Raw genomic sequence first — 27,660 nt, forward strand, 5'->3', positions numbered from 1 at the left:
TGCAGTCCCACGTGGGGATGGGCAGTGCTGCCAGCAAGGTAAAAATAAACAAACCAAAAACTGCAGAGTCATCTGCCATCTCCTGCTCCCCAGGAAGGGGATGCTGCCTCATCCAGGCTGGCCTGGTGCTGCCTGCAGTCCTGATCCTTCAAAGCCCGCAGCCAGAGGCCAGGTTTACATGGAGAATTATCTCAGTGTGTGTTTAAAGCTGTGCCTGCACAGCTCCTCACTCCAGGGCACCAGGGCTGCAGAACTAAAGGCTCCTGAAACCAAACCTCCCTCGCTCACCCTGTTCACCCCAGGTCTGTGTGCTGCCTCACGCTCCCTGGCTCAGCTGGGGACACGGGTGGCACTTTGGGCAAAGCTGCACGGGGTGCAGAGGGCCAGAAGCACCGTGAGGAGCCCCAGTGCTCCCACTGCTGCCCTGGCTACCACCAACCCCAGCCTGCTCCTGCTGCCTCTGCCCTGGCTCCCTGCCCAGCCTCAGGGAGCCAGAGATGAGAGTTGAGGCACAGGACTGCTCACATGAAGGAAAAAAGGGAAAAGAATCTCACAGGGGTGCAAGGCTGGGAGATGTGGGCTGGCCAGCCTGGGCATGGTGACTTTCTCCAGCAGCAGTGATCCCTTTCACTCCCTCCAGCAGGCTGGGAAGTTCTGGTTTCCTCAGAGGACACACAGCACAGCCTTCAACTCAAGGGGCCCAAAAGATGGTGAGAGATGGTGGGGACAGCTCTTGGCTGGGACCACATCCCCGTGGGCTGAGGCCACTGCCAGGCACCCTCCCCACTTGTCACTGTCCCCAGAGCTGAGCAGCAGGGACACAGCCCTTCCAGCCCAGCCCGTGCTGACATGAGTCACCATCCTCATTCTCCACCACTCTGACCTTGACCATGGCCCTTGAAACTTCAGCCTCTTTTTCCACCCTTCCTCTATGGACTGTGAACACTTCCAGGCCACAGCTATCTTTAGCAAGCATCTGCACCACATCCAACCCAAAGAAATGTGCTTTTTTCTGAAGTTTCTAGGCGTTAACCACAGCAGGGACAATTCCCTCCCTCTCCCCAAGATGCGTCAGCTCTCTCTGAGCAGCCCAAGACTCTATCCAGCCCCTCAGCAAGCTCCAGCCTGAGCCACACACAGCTTTTCATCTAACAAAAAACCCACTCAAACCAGAGCACAGAAATGCTCTGCCATCCCACAGGGGGATCTGTGTGGATCTTCCTAGATAATCAAATTTAAACCACCACCAAAACAGACCTTTGATTAGCAGCCATGGAGCCCATTCATAGCGACAGCATGTCAGGTCAATGTTCACTCCCAAAATCAACTCTGTGCCTCAGGAAAGAGATTTTTTTTAATTTTTGTTTGATGGTCTGCATTTGAGGTCTAGTTAACAAACAGGGAACTTGGGTTGCCATCTGGCCAGCTGAGAAATAATACTGATAATCATCATATGGTGGTGCTTTAAAAGGCACTTTTACAAGAGCCTGGGCGAGCTGACTGAAACCTAAAAGGGATCTTTGTGTGCCCCGAGGGCTCAGCCTTTGGGCACTCTGCCCTCCAATCAGCCACTCTTAAAAAGGGTCAGAGTCCAAAATCTCTGCTGCTGTTTCACCCAGAGCCCCACTGGAACAGCCATGGCTTTCCTCTGAAGCCTCACACAGGAATTCGTTTGTGCAAGTCGAGTTGGGCTTGTGCTTTATTAAATAAATAAATAGTACAACTTGCAGGATTTTCCATGTCAACAAAACAGTAGCTGGTTGCTGGTATTGGGCAATGCCTGCGTGCCTCATCCCTGAGCAGAGATTGCCTGAGGGACACCACTGCTCCTGCAGGGACTGCTCAGCAGCCACCCAGGCTCCAGCATGAGAGCCAAAAATCCCTTCCTGGACTCACACACGCATTTCCCTGCAATGGGCTCTCCCTCCCATCAGATCCCACTGCAGGGATGCCCCACACCCCAGTGCCCGCCCCCAGCCACGCCAGCTGCAGACAGGCAGGAGCTGTGCCCAGCCCTGGTGCCCACTTTGACACAACAGGAGCAAGGGGAGCACCTGCCCTGCTGGCCTTGGTGTCCCACTGCATTTTCCCACACGCATCACTACGCACCAGGCTGCCCATCTCACAGCCCTTCTGATGCCCCCAGCCCTACAACACAGACAGATGACCTATTTTTCTCTTTTTAAACACCCAGAGGTCATCTCTGTCTGCAGCAAACCCCTCTGAGCCGGGAAGGGAAACAGAGTGATCTCTGTTAGCAACATCCCCCCTCCCCAAATCTCCCTCCACATCTTGCCCTGTGCTGTCTCTGAATGGCTGAGAATGAGCATCTCCCACATCCCTCCAGGCTGTGAAATGGTGCAGAGGACAGGCTGGGGAGGTCCCTGCTGTTTCTGCTCCACGCAGATGGCTCCAACTCCCTCATTCTCCTTCACAGCTCAGAGCATCTCACCTGAAGCTCCCAAGGGCGTTCCTTGGCTCACCCCATACAGTGAAACATGGGGACACACCAGACATGTCCATGCTTCACCCACTGCCCAGTAACTCAAGAGCTAGGACAAGAAAGCTCCCTTCCAGTTAACCAAGTTGCTGCAGCAGCACTTTCCCTCCTCTCCCAGTTCCCAAAGATAAGATTTGCCCCATCTGCCTTTCTGTCCAGTTCATCTTTCCAATCTTTCCAATCTGACCAAAATCACACTTTCAATTCTGTGGCAAACCCTGATGCTTCCAGGCACATCTTCCCATACCTAAAACAGCCACTTAAAAAAAAAAAAAAAAGTGATAAAACTTCATATTTTCCACCCTCAAGAATCACCTCCTTTAGTAAGAAGGTCACTTTCCTCAACTGGAGTGCTACTTTTAAGTTCTGAATTATCAGAGCTTATGCAAGCAGAAAAATGCAGCAATGAAATAAAAAGGAAGGACATCAACAGAGGGTTTGGGCGTTTGGGAGATAATGTATAAAATAATTACAGGCAGCATGTCCCTGCAGAGCATTTTGACTGTGACTCAGCCCCTATCCTGGCAGGGAACTGCAGGTGTTCAACATACACTGAGCCCAGGCCCAGCCCTAGAAGACAATAAGGCAGCAGGAGCCTGGGAAGGGTGGAAGTTGCTGCAGGGTGGTTGCTGAGGTCTCCGCCAAGGAGAAGCTTTGGAACTTGCTGTTGCCATGAGCACATGTTGGAGAGCTCGGTGTGATCTTGCAGGAATAGAGACCCTTCAGCCTCAGCCACCATCTCTAAGGGCTGGCAGATCACTGCTTGGAAAACCATTGCGTGTCAGCTTTTACAAGGCAAGATGGGAGGGTGGGTGAGGTGAAATGAAGAGGAACACATTCATTATACACGAGCTCCAAGCATCAGCTCTGGTGACTGTAAACACCAGGCAAGGCAGGAGCCGACTCTGCTGTCGGGGCCACTTCCACCCCAATGCTCAGCAAGGGCAGAGCAAAAAGCTTTGCCTGCCTCCGGCATAAAACCCATCCCTTTGGAAAATAAACCCCTCCAAAGCCCCTGTGCTCCTCCCCGGCCTCTGCTCCCCTCCCAGCTCAGGCGTGAGGGCAGCCCTGCCCAACAGGGACTAACAGATGCACAAGGTATTAGGAGAGGTTCTGCTTCTGTGTGACTCTGGAACACAACTCAGCTCCCTTGGGTGCTGCCAGGGCTTTTGCCACAACCGTGGGTATTTTTATAATTCAGCTCTTGAAAGAGGAATAATAATCTTCATGAATTTTTATCAGACCACCTTCCCTCCTGCTTATTTTTTTTTTCCCTTTCAAACAGCAGCACAGATGACAAAACCCCCTCTTGCCCGAAACCCAAACCACGCCGAATGCCAGCGCCTCGCGCAGAGCCCGCGGCGTTACTCACTGGTCACACTGCGGACTGGTGGCTCCAGCAGGGCTGCAGCTGCAGGGCTGGCACTGCTGCCCACCCTGCTGCGGGAAGAAGCCGTGGGCGCAGCCGTGGCAGCGCGGCCCCGCGTAGCCGGCCAGGCAGCGGCACTGCCCCGTCGTGCGGTTGCATCCGGCGCTGCCCACCGAGCTGCAGTTGCACAGGTCTCCTGCAAGGGAAAGGGAAACAGAGGCACGGAATCACACAGCTGCAGGAGGGCTCGGGTTGGAAGAGCCTTAAAGCCCATCTCATTCCAAGCTCCCTGCTGCGGGCTGGGACAGCTTCCAGGCTGCGCCAAGCACCGACCTGGCCTTGGGACGCTTCCAGGGATGCAGCCACCACAGCTTCTCTGGGCACCCCTGGCATACCCCCTGTCACATTCTGCTCAGGCCATGCCTTCCCCCATTCCCCGGGACCCCTGTGACTCTGATCAAGATAAGCCTGGTCTCCTCCTTCATGCCCCAACGGGGTTGGTGTAGAGCCAGAGAATCCCACCCTGTCCAGAGCCCAGATAAACCCCTGACCCTTCCTGGTCACCCTCTTTCCCTGGCTCTTCCCCTCTGATCTCATGGAATAAAGAAGCTGGACAACCACATGGGGGTGAGAGCCTCTTTTGAATCTTTGCCCATCTCCTGATGTTCCTCCCCTCAAGGCCTCATATCTCTGGGCTAGCCTGATCATTTAGGGGCTGAGAGAGGGGGAAACATCAACACCCATCATCACTTTAAGGATGATTTTTGCTTTAAAATGTTGAGATGATGGACAAAAACCACAATGGGAGCACCCTGGGGTCTGAAATACCACAGCTCATGCTTGAAATCTCTCCAACAAACAGCTACAAGATTATGGGTATGACTACCTAAAATACATCTATATGTAGCTGTACACAATGTCTTTGTGTAAATACACACACCTAACCACCCTCATGGTTGTGTGATTCCAGGAGCTGACAAGCAGTAACTGTGTAAAATCAGGATAAAATCAGCAACAGGTTGCAAAATCATTAATTCTAAGAGGCTCCATTCCACAGCACTGGAACGCCCTGATTTACCACAGACCATACACTGACATGATGAACTGGCAGCAGCATCTCCCACTCCTGAAGAAGGGATACAAAATCCCCTGAAAAGCTGCCCTCAGAGGAGCACCAAGTGCATGAAAACTACACTTTAAAAACTGTGGCAGAGCTGGAGGCAGGACAGAGACCTCCACCACCTAAAACAGACCATCCTCAGTCCTGTGGTAGGAGGGGATGGCTCTGGGGACACTTATTTCCAGGGGTGCTGGATGGCATGCACTGAGCAGCTGCTTTCTTTGGAGAGAAGCAGATCTTTTGATCAAGTGATGAATTCCCAGTCCTCCCCACATGTTATTTCTTGTAATACTTTTAAGCCCCAAATGCACTGAAGAGAACAACTTCTGCCTGGCAATTTGTTTCTGCCAAGAGCTTTATCTCTGCTCTTTCATTGCAAAATGTTTAGTGCCTTAATAATTTAAAGTCTTTTCCTGCCAAGACTGAATTATAAACAAGGTTTATTTGCAGAAATAGTGCATAAAGCACCAGGGGCTTTACACAACTGCTGGTGTTTGTTATGGCCTGAGAAGAGCCAGTATTCGGGGCACTTTAGGGAGAGGGGAGAGGCCAGGTCCCCATCCAAAGAAAACTTGACTTAAAGCTCTTTTCCTTGTCATCCATGTTCTTCTAACACACAAAGAAATGTGAGTTATCTAGCTTTATTACTCCACAAGATCCCCAGAGAAGCCAAGTTGTCCCTATACACCTGTGAAATTGCACCTAAATTTTCTTGAATCCAAACTATCACATAGGACAAACACCTCAAGATCTGCAATTATCCACTTCAACAGCTACTTCACATAATGAACTAAATTCCCAGCTCAATTATCCAAGCAGAACCATATTGATTTGGGCACTTGGGCTTCTCCTTCCCACCAGAGCAGAAACCACCAAAAATTGTTGAGCAAGAGCACTCTGGAGTTTGTCAAACACGCATCAAAACAAATCTCCCTTTCAGAACTCAACATGTGGTGCCATTGGACCTGCCAGACTTGATTGAGGAAATAAAGCAAGCACTGTGTCCATTCTAATGGCATGGGAGGCACTGGCAGGGCAGGTACCACTCAGAGGGATGAGCAGCTCCGTGTGGAGACCACCCCTGTGCTCCAGGAGCATCAAAGCCAGAGGCACCACCTGAGACCATCCTGAACTCCAGATGGATGGCTGGATGGAGAGGGCAGGAGTGGGGCAGTGCTTGAGGATGGCCCCCATCAGCACGATGGAGCTCTGCCCCATCACTTATGTTCCAGCAGGATGGCAGCACTTTGAACCTGAATCTGACATTGCTTTCCATCCAGCGCTCCTGCCCATCAAATTGCCCCAGTTCAGGTCAGGCTCTGCCTTAGCTGCCAAATTCAACAGCAGCACAGACACCACTGCAATGCCAGTGCCCCAGGAGACAGAGAAATGCTGCAATAATCCAAAATAACACTGGCAAAAGCACTTTGTGCTTGGGAGGCTGGTGGAGCCTGGTTCAGCTAGTGATGAGGACAGGAGCTGGGCCTGTCTGCTGCAAAATCACCCCAAATGCACGGTAAGGCACAACACGACAGAGCTAGAAGTTGTCTCCCAAAAGGGTCAATTCCTGAAGACCTTACATCCCCCAACAACACCAGAGATCTTTGGGAAGGGATGGTGGTCCCAGGTAGGGGAAGAGCATCCCACATGGCCCCTACCCACCCCAAATGCAGCCAGCCCAGCTCACACGTGGATGCAGCCCCAAAACGCCCGGGAGCTGTGTGGGCTGGGCTGTGGAGGAGATTCAGACAGCAGCACTGAAATCTGGACTCCATCGAGGGCAAGGGCTACACAAGGATGTAGCAGGCTATGAAAACATGAGGCTAATTTAAAGGACACTTTGCTGTCCCCACAGCAGCCGGGTGGCAGAAGGCACGAACGGCCCTCAGCCAGAACAGGAGCTGATAACCAACACCCGCCCTGGGCTCCGGGAACACAGCAAAGAGGATGAGCACTACAGAAGAAAATTAGGGAACATTGTCCTGGCTTCTGGCCAGAGCCTGGGCTTTAGGAGCCTTTATTCAGTTTTCTCAGGCTGATGTTTTGCTTTTGAAGATAACCTTCAAAAATACCTCACTGAGAGTTTTTGTGAAGGCAAAGGAATGGAGAGAGGGGATGACCCCAGGGCTGTCCCACTCCAGACTGCACAGTCACGGCTGGAGGGTTGTGTTGAGGTTGGGATAACACCATCAGCAAGCAAGCAAAGACCAAAGATGAGGCACTGGTCCAAGCTCTGACTCTTCTCAGTTTGCTATCCTGACTCATCCTTGCTCTGCCTCAGTTTCCCCATCTGAGGGTGTTCCCCTGCACCCCAGGGCCTCCAAGCCCTGCTCGTCTCTGCCTGTTCCCCATTGCTAAACCAGCAAGGTTCCCTTCTTTTCCCACAAAGAACTTCACTACAGCTCAAAGCCCACGGTTATCACAGATAAAACCCACCACCTTTGCTCATGAAGGGACTGACAGGTTTTCATTAATTAACAGCCTAATGACGTTTTGGGGTCCAAGAATAGACGCACCATAAAAAAACAAACACATTGTTCCATTCAGGAACAATATTTCACCTTCACTGGTTGTTGCTTAGAGGAAGGTGGACTGGAAGGGAAAGTTCCTCGTTTGGGAAGCAAGGGGCACGCTGCTGTGTGGAAACAGATTTAATAACCAATTTCAGTTAGCCCCGACCCAAAATCTATTCATGTTTAGTATACAAAAGCCATAAGTTACCAATAAAGTGGAGAATAGATCTTTTATGTTGTATTGGATCCACACCATGGCTGTAAATAGCACTGACACAACCAAGAACCTCCAGGTCTGAGGGTACCCTGTGACTCCTCAGTGGCCACCTCAAACCTGCCAGCTACCCCATCCACCCCAATAAAGATCTCAGCCCCCAAATCCCATCCCAATGCAAATCCCAATTCTGCAAATCCTAGCAACATCCCAGCCTGTGCCAGATCCATCAAGACTCCACGTCCCTTCCTCTCCCATCCCCTCCTAGTACTTTAACAGGGCTTGTTCTGATGTAAAAATCCTTCCTCAAATTATTTTTTTTCACATCCTTTCAGCTTTGTGGTGTTTTAAGTTTTCACACATATTATAAGCATGATTCCTCCTCCTTTCCAAGCCACTTAATGAATGAATAATTTAGAAAACAGGTGAAATATTTACAAAGGGTAAAGAAGCCAACACTGTGAAAGGCACGAAGGTCTCTGTGAAACCACATTAGCTGGGGACATCCTGAACCAGTGCAAATCCTGAATGAACTCACCTTCCCCCTGGGAGCCACTCTGGAAAACCCAAGATGCACATTTTTGGTTATAAGAACATGCAGCTGTCAGAGCAAGCTGTGGAGGCCCACAGATGCTATTTATTGTCCTGCTGCAAAAGCATCCCCAAGGAGACAGACATTTTCTGTTCTCCAGATTAATGAAGGGAAAAAAACCAGAACATTTCTAACCTGGAGGTACTGTTGGGTTTTGGGAGCCAGAGGTGCAGCCCCAGTTTGGCACCTGCAGCTCTGAAGCCAACACAGCCCAGTAAAAAGCTCAGCTCCCAGATACTTCCCAGATATCCCACTGGATTTAATCCACTGCCCCAACAGATCCCATCCCTGGAAAGGCTTTGTTTTCATATTAATTTAGCAGTTTTCCCTCTTCCCCAGACTTCATTCCCTACCTTCTCTTCCATTTCCCCTTCTCAATCCCTCTGCAGGCACCACTCCTGACAAGACAGAAATAAAGGGATCAGGCAGCAGGTTTAAAAATCTATCCAAAGTCATTTCCTTTCCCCTTGTAATTAAATTGTGGAGCTCATTCTCAGGGGATGTTCTGGCTGCCAGAAATACCTATGGCTCCAAAGCAGGACTGGAAAAGCTCACAGAGGACAGGTCCAATGGTGGCTGTTAAACACAGGGATCTGGAGGAAGCATCCTGATGGGAAAGGCCCTGAAACTCTGTCCAGAAAAGTCAGGATCATGACTTGTCATCTTGGCATCTTCTGGCCTTTCTTGGGTGGGTGAAGCTTTGCTCTGAGCCAGCCTGGCAGATCTATTTTCTCCTTGTTTGCACTGCAGCAGCTCCAGATCTTCCCCCAAACACACCACACTCCCTTAAAGAATTAGACACTGCTCTTTGCAGTGGGAATTTCTCCTCATTACAGCCAAAGGCACAGCTGTGCTGCACCATGGCTCTGTCTTTCCTCATGCCTCAACAGGCTTTTTCCCTTCCCCCTGAGAAGACATTTCATCCCCTCAGTGCAATGCCCTGGTGTGCCAAACCTGCCCCAGCCATGGGACGAGGGTCAGGACAGTGCAGTTCCAGCATGGGATAATGACAGCAGGCATGAGCCAGCTGTTAAAAGGGAAGGTCCCATCCTACCCAGCCCTTGTAAAAGAATTCCCTGAGCTCCAGCCCATCTCTTCCACGTCTCTGAGGCACGCTGTCAGCGTGGTCCAGTCCACCCTGCAACTTGGATTCAGCTCCATCACTCCTCACTTGGATGCAACTCCAGTGATGCTCTGAGTGCAGGAGTTGTTATCCCAGTGCAAGGATGCTTTGGCCTCCAACCTTTCCCCACGGCTGCAGCAGATCTGAAAGGGCACAGCCTGGCTGAGCTCTCCCACAGGGAGCTGGGGAACATCTGCCATGGGCTAAGAGTTCCTGCAAGAACAGGCTGGAGAGGAGCTGATGCATTGTAACTTCCCAAAAAGAGGAGTTCTCCCAAGTCCCAGGACTCATTCCCATCCAGACAGCACTCAGCACAAAATAAGAGTCAAACTCTTGTGTCACGAAGGTGCATTGAAGTGCTCAGACCTGTAATTTACTCTCACTTGAGGCTAAAATGCAAAGCCAAAGTGGTAGGAAGAGTATCTCTGCCTATCCCCAGAAAATTTATATATAGGAGTGTCTTCTGTTATTTTGCATTCACTTTATTACTGAGTACACCACGTTCTGGGCACTTGGAGCCTCCATCAAGCTCCAGGCTCTGCAGAGTCAGGTGCTGATGGTGAAGAGAATTTTGTTCACATGAATGCTGTTAAGAGAATTACACTTGTGTTGTTCCATAAAAGGCTTTTACAGGTCAACACTTTATGGAACACTTGTGTTGTTCCATAAAAGGATTTTAGAGGTCAACAAGGGGGAAAAGACAACAATTTCTCAATTCATGTACATTACTTGTAATGTCATTAGAAGATTAAACACCTCTGTTGAGGAACATTGTATCAGATTAATCTCTCACTTATCACTTGGAAAGAAGCACAAAGCCAAGGCCCCAACGTTGGGGTCACCAGCAGCTGCACAAGAACTTTTTATCAGCCTGGAGCAGGCAGGTTTGGGGCTTCAGCCAAACTCCAGCTCAGCCTCAACTGTGTCAGCCCCCTGCTTTTTCAAAGGGATGGAGACCACTCCCCACCAGAGCTCACAGCCCTGCCTCCCCAGCTGTGAGCAAACCAGGAGCCTCAGACCCTCCCCAAAGGCTGCTCACTCCCTGGGACTGCTTATTTCTATTCCTTCCCTGCACCTGCAATGCAACCTGCAGGCACCTGGTTTCTGAGCAGTTCCTGAAAGCTCCTCCACACCGAGCAATTTTGTTGCTTTTTCCTCCTTTTTGATGCTAAACAAGTCAGCAACCTGTGCAGAGAGCTTTGAACCCGCTCATTCCCCAGTAAACCTGCATCAAAAGTCAGACTCACAGGTGGAAAGCTGTCTTGGGATACTAAAGGATAAAGCCCTGTAAACATCAGAGGGGGGAAAAAAGAAAAATATGGATTCTGATTAACTTGGTACTCCTGCACTGGGAGATGCCCAGCTCACAGCTCTGCTGGAACACAACACCTGAGGAGCTCCCATGGATGGGACAAGGAGATGTCAGGGGAAGCAGGAGGGGTCCTGGAGTCATTAAGATCCAGGTAATAGGGCAGAAAAGCTGTGCAGGGGGGATTACACAGCTGCAGCTGAGGAATTATTCATTTCTATATAACAATAAGTTTCCACAGGCAGACAAACCCTCCGGGGTCTCTTATGAAGCAGACTGTGCACAAAGAGGAATGTGGCCCTAAAATGTTTATGATATAAGAAACTACAGTAACTTCAAACAGACCAAATACATACTTGAGGATTAAAATCTCCACAGTTAGAAAAAAAATGGATCTAAGCCTTTTAATTAATTTAGAAATAGTTTTGTTTGCATTCTACTTTAGATGATTAAATTTTCCCACTAATATTTCCACAAACGTCTGCAACCATATAAATATTCCATGTTTCTGTTTGAAAATCTCTGTATTTTTTACCACCCAGTGTGTGACACAGCCAGCCCAACTCAGGGTTTAGAGATAAACAGGGTGAAAACTAACTTTGGCAAACACCTCCCCACCAGCACACAGAACCCTGGCAGCTCATACCCTCCTGACAGATACACTTGCGTGGCACCTCTCAGGAAACTGAATTGTTTTGTCAGCAAAATGCTTTCACTGGAAGAACAAGACACTTGACACGGGATGGGGCTGGGAATTTATGAGCAGATTCCAATTTTAGTGTCTATCGACCACGGCCCAGCAGAGAAAGGGATTATCAAGAGCTGCATGAATAATATGAACTACAATCATCTGCTGAAGGCTCTGCCTGCTCCAGTTCCTGCAAAAAGTAATTAAACTCACAAACTTTGCTCGGTGCTTTGGGGAGTTGCAACTAATGAATGAACACGTTAATTTATGGGAGATTTAAGGCTCTTCAGAGAAAACCCTGAGCAGGAACCATCCTTCCAACTGTTTGTGTTTGGGCTGTAAAGTTGTGCTGTGTGAATAACCAGCAAGAAAACAGAGATGAGCTGGGGGATGAGCTCGGGTCACACCCCTTGATCACATCCTACCCTGCCCAGCAGGATTCCCAGAGATTCCTCTGGGCACGACCAGGGAGAACAGGGTCAAACCTTTTGTTTGAGTAACAGCTGGGTTTGCTGCTCATACTTTTTGCTGAGAAGCAAAACTTTCTGTTCCTGCTGCTGCTGGCAGATCCCAGGCAAGAGCAGGTGCAGCACACAGCCCTGCCTTCCCACACTGCCAGGGATGCAGCAGAGCAGGGACAGGAATGATCTGCCCAGAGACAGGAGCTGCACGTTTGTCTGACACAATTAAGCTACTTCAAACCAAAATCCATTGCTGCAAGGCATGCAGCCTTCTCCCCTCCAGACCTTGCCTGCAGATACAACAGATTCTCCTCTCCCAAGTCACTGCAATCAACTCCTCATGCTCCCAGTGCCACCTTCAGCTTTGGCAGGAATGGATGTGACCTCCAGCCTCCTCCTTCTAGAGCCAGCCTGGGGCTGGGCACCCACGGAATACCCAACCCGAGAGCTCTGTGGGTGCTGCTGAGCTGGGTTTGTCATCCCCAGCCATGGCTCACACTGCCTGGGAGAAGAAAAGGAAACGGCCGAGTCCAGGCTGCTGGAAAGCCATGTTTTGCTTAGTACAGAAATCACAGAGTAGGTGGTGACACATCTGCTTCAGTGCCACCAGCTGCTGAAGGGAGGGGAGTGGTGACAGCCTCCCTGCACCCATGCAGGTATATCATGTACGAGCTGCAGGGCTGGGGTCCCTTGGGAGGTTCCCCAGGGAGGTAGCAAGCACACACATGGCTGATCTCACTGCAAAAAACAGAGCTTTTTTTGTTGCGAAGTGATAATTCAATTTCTTTACACCACCAGGTCCTCACTGGTGTATGGAGGGAGCTGCAGCTTTGCCTACTGCCCTTGGGCAGAGCTACCAAAGCTCAGCCCAACCTGGGATGAATGTGGCAAGAAGTTATTTTTCCTTTCTCCCTCATTTACAGCGCTCTTACACCAGAGGGAAGACAGAACAAAAGCAAGGAGAGGCCAACAGCAAACAGCACAACCCATAATTCAATATAAAAATGGTTGGAAGTGCATGCTCCCCCAGCAGAGGAGTGCTCTGCATCTCCTGGAAGCAGCAGCTGCTCCTTGAGGGCTGCCACAGCTCCCCACCCTGCCCTGGGGCACACACAGCCTCTGGGGCTGCTCCTCACCTTGAGGGGCTGCACAAGCATCAGGCCCAGGTTCTTCTCCAAGCATGCAGGAGTGATTTTTGAACGGCTCTAATCATTCCCCAGGCCAAGAGATGCACTCAAAGGGAGACTCTGGACACCCACAAGAGGAAGAAGATGGAGCAAGGAGGGGATCACACTGCTGTGAGATGAAATGCTCTTCACTCATCATTCATAGCTTGGCACACAGACAGCAAGAGGCATTTTTACAATTTTTTAACCATTTTTCTTAATGAGAAAGAGAAGGAAGACTTGCTTTGGAGGGTTTCAGGCTATTTTATGTCTAAGCCTGTGGTGAAAATCTGGAATGAAAACTTTCATCAGTAATTCCAGCAGATGCCCAGGGCAGTTCCTTTCAAGATTCAGCTCCTCCAGCCTAGCAGCAAAGGGACAGACCCGTTAACAAAGGCACCTTTTATCCACAGTGTTAATAAACACTAACTGAAAGTGTTAATAAAAAGAAGCTTTCCAGAGCCTGAGCTACAACCCCAGCTCTTTGCATTTTCAAGCTTGGAGATGAAGCAAAGCCCCAACAAATCCCAGGATTCATTCCCAATACACATTCCTAATTCTTCTCTACTCTAAACAAACATATTTAAATGCAGACTTTTATTCATCACAAACTGCAAAGTATCTTTGTTCCTCTCTCACTCACTTTAAAGGCCATGCAGGGGAGGGGAGACAAGAGAAGAAAACTCTTTGACAGCCTGCAGCCAGCAAGTCCTGCTCCTCTCATTGCTCCCAAGCTTGGTTCCAAGTTTAATAAAGGTGTTTTGTCTCCTTGCTTAATAAGTGGAATTACCATAGCAGAAAGCCCAGCGGGGGAAAGGGATAGCACAGAGCATGAGTAATCACAACTGGTTTTGGGCAGGTTTTGCCATTTGGGTCCTGTTTCAGGGTTATGATGACATAGTGCTGTGGGCTGGTTTGGAGTTACCATAACTCCTGCCAGACAAGGAGTTGTAAGTTATAACGTGCTGCGAGCAGGGAGAGCTGCTGGGACAGAGCAAGGAAAATGTCATCCGAGCTGGGAAGAGAAGTTTCCTGTTCCTTACGTTTTATTCCCTTATTTTATAATGCAGCCTTGCACTTGTCCTGCTACACTTGCACAGGACACAGTGATGCCAGCTCACAGCGAGTGACTTAAATTCCCACGTTCAGAGCTTGTTTCACACCTTTGTTCTCACCCAGCACCTGCCAAACTGGGTCGTAGATACCGCAGCCAGACAAAATTTGTTGGCAAATCCATGGAGGAGAAGCCAAGCTTTCAAAGAGGGAACTGATATGGGTCAGGACACGTCATGGAAAAAGACACCTGGATGGAGAAAGTCATCACTTATCACTGGAAACAGGGGACTGCAGCAGATCCAGTATCATCTGCTGAGTGTGAGCAGCCAGCATGGTGCAGCTCAGCTCCACAACTTCCTCCAGCACTGCAGCCATGGCATGAATTTAAAGGGCATATATCCCCCTCTGCACAGAGAGCAGGGGCAGGGCTTTGAGGGCAGCTGCCAGCCCATGCCTCCCCCTCACCTCTGCTTGGAGCCCCAAGCCCTGCAGCACATGGATGACTCCAGCCAGGGCAGAACATCAGCTTTTCATTCCCCTCTGCTTAGTCACTGTGGATGGACACTGCAGCTCCATCCTGTCCCAGCTCCTGCCTCGGACACGAGGTATTTATTACCTGTATTTCTTTCCAGCAATAGTTCTCCTACCAAAGGGAAATGTTTCCATTAAACAGCACGAGTTCAGCAACCACAAACAAACAGTAACTTAAAGCCTATTCTCTGAAACCTCCACAATACATACCAGGTCATTCAGAGAAGTACAACAGACAACAGCCCTGTCCCACAGAACACCCAAATCCTCTGTAAATAGGCAAAAGCCTTAAAAGCATGACAGGAAGGAGGGAGGCAGCCAGCCACAAGGGTTTCAGGCTCCCTGTGCAGCCCTCCCCATCTCACCACAGCTCAGGCACTATGCTGAGACCAAGTCTGAGCCAAGATGCTGAAATCAAAGTAGTGATTTGCAGAAGCAGAGCTGAGCCCTCCAGCATCACCAAGGTGGAATTACCCTCAGCAACAGCAGCACACTCAGGCTGGGGCTAGCAAAACCAAGCCTGATCCCAAGCCAAAGAAAAACAAAACCACAGAGCTTCCTCTGCAGCCAATGGGTCAGCTAGGAGAGGTTTGTTGACATTTCTATCTTGACCATTTCCTCATTTTTGAGGGCTTCATAATGACTGTTTTGGCATTGCAGGAGAAGCAGGGCCTCCTCTTCCCCCAGCTCTGCTGTCAGAAAGAAACAAGGTGAAAGGAGGATCTGAGTCCCTTTACCTGCGAAGAGGCATCCAAAATCCTACCAAACCCAGGGAGCTGCCAGTACCTGACACAGCCCTGAGACTCTATTTTGACAGGGCCAATACTGCACCCACTGAAAATATAAATACATCACCTGGAACTACAGTTATACAGGTGGGAAAGATGCCAGCTCTGAGGCAAAGTTCATGTACAAAGCTCATGTACATCCTGACAGTGGACACAGGGGATCCTCTCAGAGGGACCACAAAACCATGGGTGGTGAAGCAGAGAGGAGAGCATCAACTCTCTAGTCCCTGAACTTGAACTCACCATCCACACACTTCCTGGAAAGCTTTTAAGGGGTCTGTGAACCAAAAATCAGGGAGAGCCACTGCTTCAGCATCCCCTGACACCAAAATGAGGTGCTGGGGGCAAGGCTCTCTCCTGTCATTCCATCCATCCCTAACAGCTCGCTGCCTTCCACAGGGAAGTCAGTACCACTCCTGTAACTGACTGTCCCTTCAGAGACTGGTCCATTTGGTGTTTATCTTTCATTTTAAATGGATTAGACATGTACAAAAGCTTCCCTTGGAAAGGAACAAGCAAGATGTGAAAAGGATGGGAAGATCCAACTGCCAGGCGTCAACACTAATCCACGTCAAAGGGCACACTGTCAACAACTCACTGTAAACTTCCAGGAGGAAAAAAAAACCTCTCAGAAAAAAATAGTTAAGACCAGATAAATGTTTGTCATTCATTATCTGGAGTCAAACTTGGATTTCTCAACAACTCAGCCAAAGGAAAGCGAGCACATTAATAAGAGAACATCTTTTCCAGGGAGTGCAGCCTGCCCTTGAAGGGAGAAAGGCTGGAGGCAGGTGAGTGTTTGCTTTTCTCCAATAATAGGTATTTAGTTTTCTACGTCACTTCACTTTATCATAGCCTGAAACCTGGCCGAGCACCCAGCTCCACCTCCCCATCTGCTCCCTGTGCCAGCTGGCCCAGGGGATGCTGAGCGAGCCACAGTGATGCCACACAGCCCAACAGCTCCCCAGACCCAAACTGGGGCACCCCCAGCCCTGCCCTGGAACGGGGGAGCATTGCTGGAAAACCCCACAGGGCAGATCTCAGCCTGGCATGGATGCTCACAGGGACGGGAGTGCTGGGAGCACTGATGTTCAAGTCAAGCTGGAAAACATGGCAAATTCCCCCCCAGATCCTTCTTCAGGTACTGGGACTGGGCAAAACCCCGCTGGCCATGGCAGGGAAGGGCAGAGCACAAAGCTGGAGAGGCTCCAGCAAAGGAGCTGTGCTGGCAGCAAGTCAGCAAACACCCAGCCCAGGCAGGAGCCAACAGGTCAGTGTGCTCCATTCCAACTCCAACCACCTTCCAGCTTGGACAAACCACTGGAGCACATCCTCCTTGGGATCTCCTGGAGTTCCTAACTGCACCCAGGCCAGCTCCCCACAGGCCAGGCTGCAGTTTGGGGTGGGAAGGGGGGCATGGCAACACCTCCTCCCGCCCCGCAGGCGCTGCCAGCTGGGGCATTGTGCAAGCTCCCTGTCCCCTCCCAGCCAGGAACGCTCCAAACCTGGGACAGGGTGAAGGCGTGGGTGCCCCTGCCCCATTAGTCACCCATCTGCCATCGAGATGTGTTTTGGGAAGGCAGCTGGCTTTGTAGGGAAAAAAATCCTGAAATCCTGCCTGCTCCCTCAGAGCCCAACATGGTGCATTCACCCTGGTTTTTTCCCCCAAATAACTGCTCAAGAGAGCATGCCTATTTTGGGGCAGAGGAAAAACACCCTAAAACCCAGTCTATAATGTTTGCTTTGGGATAAAAAGCAAGAGCTTTAGCTAGCAGGAAGAAAAAGTAATATATACATATATATATATTAATAGAAGGGAGGAAAATGGAATCATTGAAGTTTTCATAGCCCAAGGAGCTTTGAAAAATTTGGAGGGAAGGAACAGAACATCAAGTTTAAACTGTTTTCAATGGAAAAGCCCATTAAAGGAAATGGGATCTTTTGCAGAAAGAGATATATTTTGCTGATTTTGACAAAAAGGACTGTTCAGAGGAGGGGAAGAAAAGCTTTCATTTAAAGGTTTTGAGCATTGCTTTTGCACCTTTACAGCACTGCTCATGAAAGCATCCTCACAAACCTGTTACTGCTGGAACACAGCATGCCCAGGGAGAAGGTAGATGTGACCACGTGCAGGGTAAAGGCAGGGCTTTGGAGACAACCCTTGCCTGTGCCATGAAAATGAGCAGTTAATACAAAAGAAAAAAATATGTATTGAAAAAATCATCAGCTTCCTTCCCTTCCACTAGGCCCTGGGAAGGGGAAATGCTGATCCTCCAGCTCACAGATGGTTCTCCTGGAACAAGCTCCTGGTTTCCACCCTGTCAGCCACATCTAGTGCTGGGGGTGGATTTTGGAGGAGGGATGAAGGACATCAGCCTCCCTCCTGCACATCTGTACCAGCAGCACTGCACATGCCATGGGATGAAACATCAGCTTTGCCCACAGATCCCTCCCCAGCCATGACCACATCTCACACTGCAGGAGAGGAAGCTGTGGGTCAAGCACACACATCCCTGGCAATTAAAGTCATCTTCTTAATAGCAACCAGTCCCAGCCATCCTGTGACAGGGCACAGAAAATATGAATTACACCCTTGCCATTTTAGTCAGGTTTTCTTCTCATTCAGGTGTTGCTGGACCCGAGTCCCATTGGGTGAGAGTCACAATCTCATTCAGCAACTACACAGAAGGCTTAAGCATCACCTAAAAGGTTGTTTTTCCACCTTGTAAAATCTCAAAATTTCCCACAAATGCACACTGAGGGATGAATTTAGTGTAATGTCACAAAGTGCTCAAATTAATAGCAATAAAGTGTAAGTGCTCCATGTGGCAGGCAGAGCCCTGCTGGGGAAAACGACCTGTGAAAGCTGAAAAACCAGCCCACAATAAGACCACTGGGAGGAAAAAAAAAAGGCAACAAAACAAACAGTCCATTTCAATCTCCTTTTCATAAAGAGCCAATATGAACCCAGGAACACATCAGAGAATAATCATTTAGCACAGATCAAACAGGAGAACTAGCATATTAAAAATACACGCAGCATTAATCAGCTACACAGAGTTATGTGCCATCATTTCCATAAATAATACAGGATCAAAGCAGCCCAACCAGCACTATCAGTTAATACAGTCAGCCAGTCAGTCAAAATAGAGTAAAGCTGCCTGAAAACTGTGGCTGTATCATTTGCCAGGAATAAAGCAGATTCATCTGAGAAGTGGCATGACCAGTTAAACGGGTAAAGGTTACCAGCAGCCTCCCATTAGAGAGAGGTGATGCCACAAAGGAGAAAAAAAAAAGAAAGAATGAAAGGTTAACGCAGCTTCAACAAATTATTTTTAAAATACCCAAACAACTTGGGGAATATCAATATATCTTGTTTAATGGTAACCCCAAGGAGGGCCAAGGTGTGGGGGACAGGTGGAAGGACTGACCCTGCTGGGAGCATCCCCAGTGGCTGGAGCAGGGGTGAGCCATGGGGTGCAGCCCACCAGAGCCCCTTCTCAGGGTTGGGGCAGTGCCAAGGGGCTCCCCTTTGCCCAGGAAAAATCTCCCTGCTGCAGAAACCATCCTGCCTGCCCAGGGTGAAGGCTCAGCACCAAGAGCCTTTAAACACCCACCCATCCATGCATAGAAAATGCCTGTGTCATTAGGCCTTTTGCTGAAAGGCTGCAGAGCCATTTAGCAGCCCGATTTTTAAAACAGGCATGTGGAGCAGAGCTATAAATAGCAGGGATGCTTGCCTTGTCATGTTTCTGGGGGCTTATTTATAAGAACAGGGGGCAACTGAATTAAAAATGGTTTAAAAAGAAGTGTCTTGGCTTCTCTGCTTTAAAGCCAAGTTGCCAGAAGGAAAAAAACCTTTAGCGTTTTTGCTTTTTTCTTTTTCCAGGCAAAAAGCAAACGCCCATTGCTCATGCTTAGACTCTGAATCGGTTACATTTACAAGGCAAATTTTAATTCATACAGCAGGTGTTCAGAAATATATATTAAAAGAAAAAAATCCTTCTTTAAGCAGCACAAGACCAAACTAAGGATTTGGATTAGTTCATGCAGCTCATTCAGTGAAATAGGAGCTGTGTGTGTGAATGAGGAGCAGAGACCTCCAAAATCTTTTCCAGAGTCAGGGCAGGGGGGAAAAGCCCTGAAGGGCTGGAGCAGAGCTGCTGCCAAATCTGGGGCAGCCTGCACAGCATCCCGACCCTGCTGCACCCTGGGGACAGAGGGCAGGGGGAATTTTGCACGGGAAGATCCAGATGAGCACCGGGCAGGGGAGGAATTGAGCCTCCAACAAAAGAGCCGCTTTGGGCAGCTCAATCGGTCCGCAGGCAATTACAGTGTCCGGAGGGTCTATTCTTGCCAGGCAGCTAGGCGAAATCCCGGGAAACCAGGCGGATGGAGCAGCCCCCTCCCTGCTCCCGGCCTTTATTCAATCGCTGGAGACAACAGGAGGAGCCAGGCAAGCTGCTGCCGGCCCCGCAGCTGGGATGCAGGAGCTGGAGCGTTTTCCTGCATCCCTCCATGCAGGGATGCGGGACTGAGTGACCCTAGCAGGAGAGGCGACAGCCTGCCCTGCTCCATCGGGAAGTTTCCCATTGAATAGGGGGGGAAATGTTCTGCCAGACAAATGAGGTTCAATTATTCCAAGTCTAGAATGTCTTGTTGGAAATGCTTCCAGACTGACAAGCTTTAATCCAATAAAAGACCCTTCCAGACAAGCCCTGCTGTGATTTTGGGAGCATTTCCCCCTGGCAGGGACCCAGCAGCCCCCAGCTCCTCACTGGGGATGGGTTTAGCCCCAGGCACAACAATCTCACAGGGCAGCCTCAAGGCACAGGACACTCACTGAGCTCATTGGAAGCTTGAGCAGAAGCAAAGCAAGAACAACCACTCCATTTCAGTCTGATACAACCCAAAAGTCAAAAAAAAAAAAAAAAAAAAAGGCAAATAATTTCCTGTGAACCAGAAATCTGGGTTTTAGCCAGTTTAATGAGACTCAATTGCAAGTGGTTCTGTTCTCCTGGGGTGCTGGAGACACACGACTCCCCAAGGCAGGGCAGATGGCTGGATTGCAATCTAGCCTTTAGCTCATAAAATATATTAATATCCCCAACCAATTATAAAGTGCCAGACTGTGCCCCTCTGGGCCCACTCCCACCTAGCGATGCCTCACTGCACAAGGCAGTCCTGTTGAGCTCAGACATGCAGCACCTGCCAGGGCAACACAGCCTGTAGCTTTCCAGGGCTTTTAAAACAAGTCCGAGACCTTGCTCCATCATCATCCAAGAGCCCAGTGAAGTCTCAGGTGCAATCAAGGTGCTGTACAAAAATCCAGCTCCTCACCATCATTCCTTTGTTTTATTTTTTTAGGTGCTTGTCAGTGGTAAAGCAGAAGGAGCCTTCCCTTCCAGCCAGACGGCTGTAAAAGGATCCTGCCTTCAGCACCCGGCCTTGGCACAGGTTTATTCCCAAAGCTGGCAGATGCCTCACACCACCACGAAGAGCTCGGCTGCTTCTTGGAAGCACCAGCGAGCACCTCAGATCAGCAGCAGCGCTCCCTGACAGTCAGCTGGCATTAGCTCCACAAATGTCACCAGCACACTGAGCCTCAGCCCCGCATATTTATAGGGCTCTCGTCAGGAAACCTCTGGAGTCTTCAGCAGAACTTCACATCCAGGACCTCAGCTCCTCGGGAACAGCTTGCTCTGTGCTCCTGTGCCCACAGCTGTGGGGCATGGGATGTCCTGGATGTCCCCGTCCTCATGCTGCTCACCATCAGTGCCACACACGCAGTGCCCACCATCGCTGCCACCCAAATGGGCAGATCCCAGGATGCTGCAGCCACCTGCAAGGCCACACTGGAGCATCACAAGGACCACAGTGCCCTCAGGGATGGGGTCACACACCCCGAGGTCACACCTGGGCGTAGCCCACGACACCATCACTCCTTGACCACAGCAGTCCTGTCCCCTGTGGCACAGCCAGGCAGGGTCAGGGTGCCTTGGGGAGAACAGGCAGCATCAGGAAGATGCTCCAAGGGCAGGACCAGTTGCTGTCCAGGAAGCCCATGCCATGCTTGCCCGCACATTTCCCAGCTGTCTGAACAGGCACAACCTTTGCACCCTGTGCAAATCCCAGTCTGTGTCACAAGAGTGTTTTTGGTCGCACCCCAGCACTCCCACCTGTCCCAGCCACCCTCACAGGGCCTGCAGCAAAGGGGCTGGGACATCTGCCACCACACAGCCTCAGACAAACCTCTTGTTTCAGTGCTCCAGTTTGCCTCCCCACAGGCTGGTGCTTGGGTATGACCAACAGCAACCAGGTAAATAGCATCACCTCACAGAGGTGGTGCCATTTTTCAAGTGGCACCTCAGTGATGATATGTCTGAATCTCAGCTACCATTTAAAATAAAAACAAAAAGCAAAATCTCAGCAGAGAGAAGCTAACAAACAAGACCCACGATGTTCTACAGATCCTCCCAGAAATATCCTGATTTTCATGAGCATTGCTATGTCCCAGAATCACAATCTTGAGTCAGGACAGTAGGATGCATCTGATTCAAGAATGATTCAGATGGGAGCGTGGAGGCAGGCAGGAAGGCAAGGGAGTGACATTTTCTGCTCTGGGCAACATGTCTTTATTTAAAGCTCAAAGATACAAACTTGATGGAAAAAAGGAACTCTCTGCCCTGGCTGCTCCTGTGCTGATCCTGAGGAACAAGACCATCTTCCTTATCCTCAGCTTTCACATCCATGCCTTCATTTCCATTTCTTTAAATAAATTTAAATCCTACTAGCACCTTGAACACAAGTTATCTCTGTAACCACATGGAACACAATCCTGAGCCCTCAAACAAGGAAGGCTTAAGCTGCCTTCCCAAGTAATGAGCAGGAGGAAAGCTCCAGCTCACCCTCCCTGGCTGCTCCTGCTTGTTCCCCACAGGGTCAGAGGCAGAGCAGGGGCATTCAGGCAGGTGGACCCATACACAGTGGGAAGACTTCTTCCAAAAGATCTAATGGCTGGATGAGAGGAGAAATCACTTAGAGGTGCAAAAGGGATGATGGCACAAGATCCTGAAACTACCTTCAACAACTCAGCTGTTTCTGTCCTACCAGGATTTGAGAGCTCCCAACCACTCGAGGGGCACAGCCCCAGCGTGGCAGGGTCTGGCTGCTGATGGCTCCATGGCCTGGAAGAGTCTTTCCTCTACAACAATGCTGTAAGTGCTGTGGGGACCCCCCAGACCTGCCCTCACCACACCTCCTGCCAGAAGGGGATGCACAGACCTTTCTCCACATGCCCTGCACAACAAAAGCAAAACCCTCCATCTCTCCAGCTGGATGAAGCCAGCTCCCCTCCTCAACCTGTCACCTCCCCTGTGCCCAGACAATTACTCAGGTCATCCCAACGCCCCCAGGGATTTGCCAGGCTCCTCTTCACAAGCTAAACCCATCAGCTAATCCCACACAAAGCTGCAGCCACCACCCATGCAGGGGCTCTGGCTGCACCTCCTCCATCTGAGCAGCAGCACCCCAGCCAGAGGTGGCCCCACGCCAGCAGCTGGGGACCCATCAGTCACTGACTCAGCTTTCACACATTTCCATGTGACACCTTCCCGTGGTTAATGCTCCAAGCCACCTGCATTTCCGGCCCTGTGGCTGCAGCAGAAATTGTTCACTGTCCCCTCCTAGGTGGTGCAGAGGTGAGGAGTCAGACCCAATGTCACCTCTGGGAGCTGGTGAGGCATGATAAAACACCGGGGAGGAGAGAAGACACCAATACCCCGGGTTTGGGTGCAGCTCTCCTGCTGAGCCAGCACAGCATGGCTGTGAAAGGACATTTGGGTTTTTCAGCCCACCTACCTGCTGTGCATGGGGCAGGAAGAGAGACAGAACAAAATGTCCTTCAAGAAACCCATATTACTCAACTAAGAACCATGTGGAATTGAGGATTTTTGTTCCGTAGGCAGGGAAAGTCCAACCAGGACCATGCTGGCCACAGCAGCTGCATGTCTGCTCCAAAACAAGCATCCACCCGATGAGCAGCCATTCCCAAGCCAGCAAAGCTCAGCTCCTGCTTAAAATGAGACTGTTGGGGATTAAAGGAGGAGGCAGACTCTCAACACTGGGTGCTGAAGGCTTTGGTGATAAGGCGGGGGATACCTCTAAGCTTGTCTCCACAAACATAAGGATTAGCAATTTACTTCCCTTAGAAACAAAATCCAGGATTTTAACATGATCACAGGCTTGGAAAGAAAAATAAACATCATGAAACTCGAAAAAGGAGGAGGACAAGAACAGAGCAAACAGGCAGCTCGAGGAAAACTGAAGCGCTTCCTAAATCGGAATGAGAAATGCACCAAAGTCAGAACTGAAATCTTGGTAGCTTTGAACACCACTGGCCCTGATGCCTCTCACACCAACCTCTTATCAGTGATAATGCTGTGAACATTAAGGGAAGCCTTCCTAATAATGTGCATGAGAAAAGGCCCATTTGTTTAATGCAACAGAGCACATAACGCATTAATTACCTACTGAGTTGGAAAAGTGATGTTGAAAACATGCTCGAGTTAAAGCAAACTGAGGGTTTCAGCTAAGCCCATTATGTCCACTGGCTTTGCTGTGGCTTTGGTGCTTAACAGCCTTTGAGAGCAAACCTCTGCACAGCTCACAGCAGATGGGACAGCACAGAAAACCCCACAAAACCCACAGAGAGCATGGCTGTACCATGCACCCCAGGCTCCCCCATCACACAGAGGATGCTGCCAAGCCCAGCATCTCCTCCTGATGCTGTCTCATCCACCCTCAGGTGCCCTAAAACCTGCCCAGCTCTGGAGCACAGCAGCACTCCCCCCTTCAGCCAGGGCTAATCTCAACCTGTCACGCTCAGGACTAACAACCTGGCCTCCTGGAGAACACAATCTGCCCATGTGCTCCTGCCCTGGCCATCACCACAGTGTAAGGCACCAGAGAGCAATTTTGTGATTAAGTGGCTGTAGCCATTAATAATTAGCACGTTAAAACTCCAAAGGGTGATGTTGGGCTCTTCAATACAGCCTCAGCACACGCAGGGGTGGTGGGGGGGAGTGCTCATCCTCAGTGCTCCCTTTTCCCGAGTGAGAACTGAAGCACAGGGGTGAGGGCAGCCCATGGGAGCACAGGGATTAGACACAGAATTGCCCAGATTTCCATCTCTGAAACTGCAATGGCAGAAGACATAGAGGAGGTTATGTAAGCATCCTCCATGGAATCTGGGAGCATCCCAAAGCCACTGCTAAACCAGCCACCTCATGCACTTGTCACTGCGTTGCAGGAGATGCTCTTGATGAAGCCTTTGGAGCTCAGGGTGGGAGACCCAGTGCCATGGATACTAATGGATACCAATGGAAATAAACACAGCACAGAGGTCAGAGAGGGAAATATGCTGGAGGAAGTTCAGGATGTGAATGTGGATCCCCTGGTTAGCACCCAGAGGGTCGCACTGTGCTGCACTGAGCTGCTCAGTCCATTCTGTACGATCAGGCACAAAGAAGAAACTGCTTTTGCTTTAAGAACATTCAACTTATCCTGCCTTTATCAGCAATTCCCAATCTTAAGCCATTCTGTTTCTTCTAGAAAAAGCAAAGAGAGAAACCTAAACAGAAAAAAGCAAATTAAAGTCTCAAAAACAAGCAATTCCAGATCTTCAGTCGATTTTATTTCAGATCAAATGAAAAAAGTTGATTAATCCCCTTGTTCAGACTGCTAACACTACCAGAACAGACTGCATCCGTTTCACATCAGAGGAAGCTTAACGTACTTAAGCCAAACATCTTCCAGGCAAAGAGAAAAAAATAAATATAAAACAGGAAAGAATCAGTGATATAGTATTTGCATGTGTTTGAAGATACAGCTTTGGAACTGCAGAGTGAAGCCAAGTTCTCCAGTAAAATAAGTGGACAAAGCTCCATCCTTGGAGTCCAGCACAGTTATGCCTAGTTAATCTATAGGTAAACTGAAATCTCAGCTTTGAAGAACATCAGTGTTTCACCACCCAGCAAGTGACCAGTGCTGTCAGTGTGTACTACATCCAGAAGGAGCCTCACCTGAGAGCACAGCCCTCACATCCACCTTCACCTCTCCCCTCCTTACACCTTCCATTGATAATTCCATGTATTCCTGTTGCCATAGCACCTTGCTCAGCTCTGATCACCACAGGGGCAGGATGCGGCCTCGCACAGGATGCACTGAGACTCATCATTTCCAGCACAGATGAAGTTGGGGCTCATTTCTGTCCTTGCACACTCATCAGATACCATGTGAGCACCCCAGCACCCTCTGAGCTGCAAACACACCTCCTGACACTGGTAAGAACACAGGCTCTGGTGACCCCAAGTCATCACTAATCCCGCTCTCTCTCTGCTGCCAGCACGCCGAGGTAGGACACCAGGCACGCTTGATGGTTGCGGAGCAACTCGACCTACAAAGTCCCATCGGGGGATGCCCGAGGGCAGCACCCACACTGCTGGACACCGCCTGGATGCAAGGTGATGGGAAGGACCTGTCTGCATCTCCTCCACCGGGAGCACGGTGCATGCCAGGGACCACTGCCTGAAGGACGCTCCGGGGAGCCTGGGCCAGCACCTGCCCCCAAAGCACCGGTAGCAGCCCCGGTAACAGCCCCGGCAAGGCACAGCCGCCCCTCCAGCCCGCACCCGGCCCCGCGGGGAGGCCGGGCCGGGCGATGCTCGGGGGGTCCCGCGGCGCGGAGCTCGCTCCGCCCGCCCCGCACGGGGGTCGCCGCAGCCGGAGGGGCCCGGGCAGCCGCCGCCCGGCCCCGGCCGCGCCTTTGTCCGCCCAGCGGAGGATGGGGCGCAGCCCCGTCCCGCTCCCCGGTGACACCGCCTCGCCGCGGGCCGCTCACCTGCGGGGCCGCTGTCCGCAGCCGCCTCCTCCTCCTCCTCCTGCTGCTGCTGCTCCTCTTCCTCCTCCTCCGCCACCGCCGCCTCCTCCTCCTCCTCCGGCGGCGGCGCCGGGCTGCCCCGTGCGGGCGCGGCGGTGCCGCGGGGCCGTGCGGGCGGCAGCGTGCCCAGGCTGCTCTCAGCGGGGCCGCCGCTGCCGCTGCCGGGCTCGGCGGGCGGCGCGGCGCCGGCGGGCAGCGCGGCGGTGGCGGCGGCCAGGAGGGCGGCGAGGCACAGCAGGGCGAGCGCGGTGCTCGGCCGGCGCCTCATGGTGCGGCGCGGGGCTCCGCCATGCACTCGCTCATGGACGCGGGCGCTCGCACACGCACCGAGCGCGGCCGGGAGCGGCGCCGGGCGGCGGCGGCTCCTCCCGCCGCCTCAGCCAGCCATGCCGCGCCCGCGCCCTGCGCCCCTCCGGCGGCTCCCGCCGCGCCGCGCCCCGGCTGACAGCGCCGCGCCCGCCCCGCCCCGCGCCGCCGCGCCCAATCAGCGCCGCGCCCGCCCTACCTGACGGCGCGGCGCAGCCAATCAGCGCCGGGCGGGGGCGGGCCGGGGGGCGGCGCGCGGCGGGGAGGGGGCGGCATTGTGCGGCCGTGAGGGGCGCCGGGCCGGAGCTGCCGTGCCCCCGGCAGCGCCGCGGGCGGACGCCGGCTGCCTTTCTCAGGGGGGCGTGCCTGCTCGATTTGTCAGGATACGGGGTTTTAAAGGTTTTAACTTTCTGTCGTGTTTAGAATTTTTATTAGAAAAATTAAATTTCCCCCCATCCTCCCCAGTTTTGGGAAACAACGAGGAAGGCGCCGGGGAATGGCATCGGGGCACAAAGCGGTCCTCGGGAAGGAGTGCTGCTCCTTGCGGGGCTCTGGAGGGGCTGGCAGGTCGGGGGTGCAGCCGCCTGCATCGGCGTGCCCTGCCCGCCTCCTTTAAAAGGAGGTGTGAGGTGTGAGGCTTTGTGCCGCTCCTCTCCCGGGGATGGAGAGGAGCTCTCCCCACCAGCAGGGCTGCCACAAGGACAATGACACCTGGGCTCCCCAGGCTCCACACCGGCACTGACCTTGGCCAAGCCCCCCCGGTCCCGGAGCAGCGACCGGGGAGGAAGCACGGTGACACGGATATTCATTATCCGCGGAGCCCGGCTGGGCGATCGCCGCTCCGCGGCTGCTGGACCAGGGGGAATGCGCTGCCAGCCCCGCGCGGTGCGAGAACGCCGCTCCGATCAACACAAAGGCACGTGGAAGCAAGGCTGGGATGTGCTGGAGGAGCTGGGTGGGCCGGGCAGAGCCGCGGGGCAGCAGC

At 51.4% G+C, this 27,660-nt stretch overlaps 1 protein-coding gene across 1 annotated transcript in view; it reads right to left on the reverse strand.

The window, feature by feature from the left end:
* MEGF9 (multiple EGF like domains 9) overlaps window positions 1-26,749 on the reverse strand; it is a 45,382-nt gene extending 18,633 nt beyond the window's left edge. The window contains exons 1-2 of the mRNA XM_077787952.2: window positions 26,331-26,749; window positions 3,873-4,065 (exon numbers count right to left, since the gene is read on the reverse strand). Coding sequence (XP_077644078.2) covers window positions 3,873-4,065; window positions 26,331-26,637 — 500 coding nt within the window. The 5' untranslated portion in view covers window positions 26,638-26,749. The remainder of the gene's footprint in view (window positions 1-3,872; window positions 4,066-26,330) is intronic.
* Window positions 26,750-27,660: the final 911 nt, after the last annotated feature.

Source organism: Lonchura striata, chromosome 17 (genome assembly GCF_050655825.1).
Source record: "Lonchura striata isolate lonStrDom1 chromosome 17, ASM5065582v1, whole genome shotgun sequence".
NCBI lineage: Eukaryota > Metazoa > Chordata > Aves > Passeriformes > Estrildidae > Lonchura > Lonchura striata.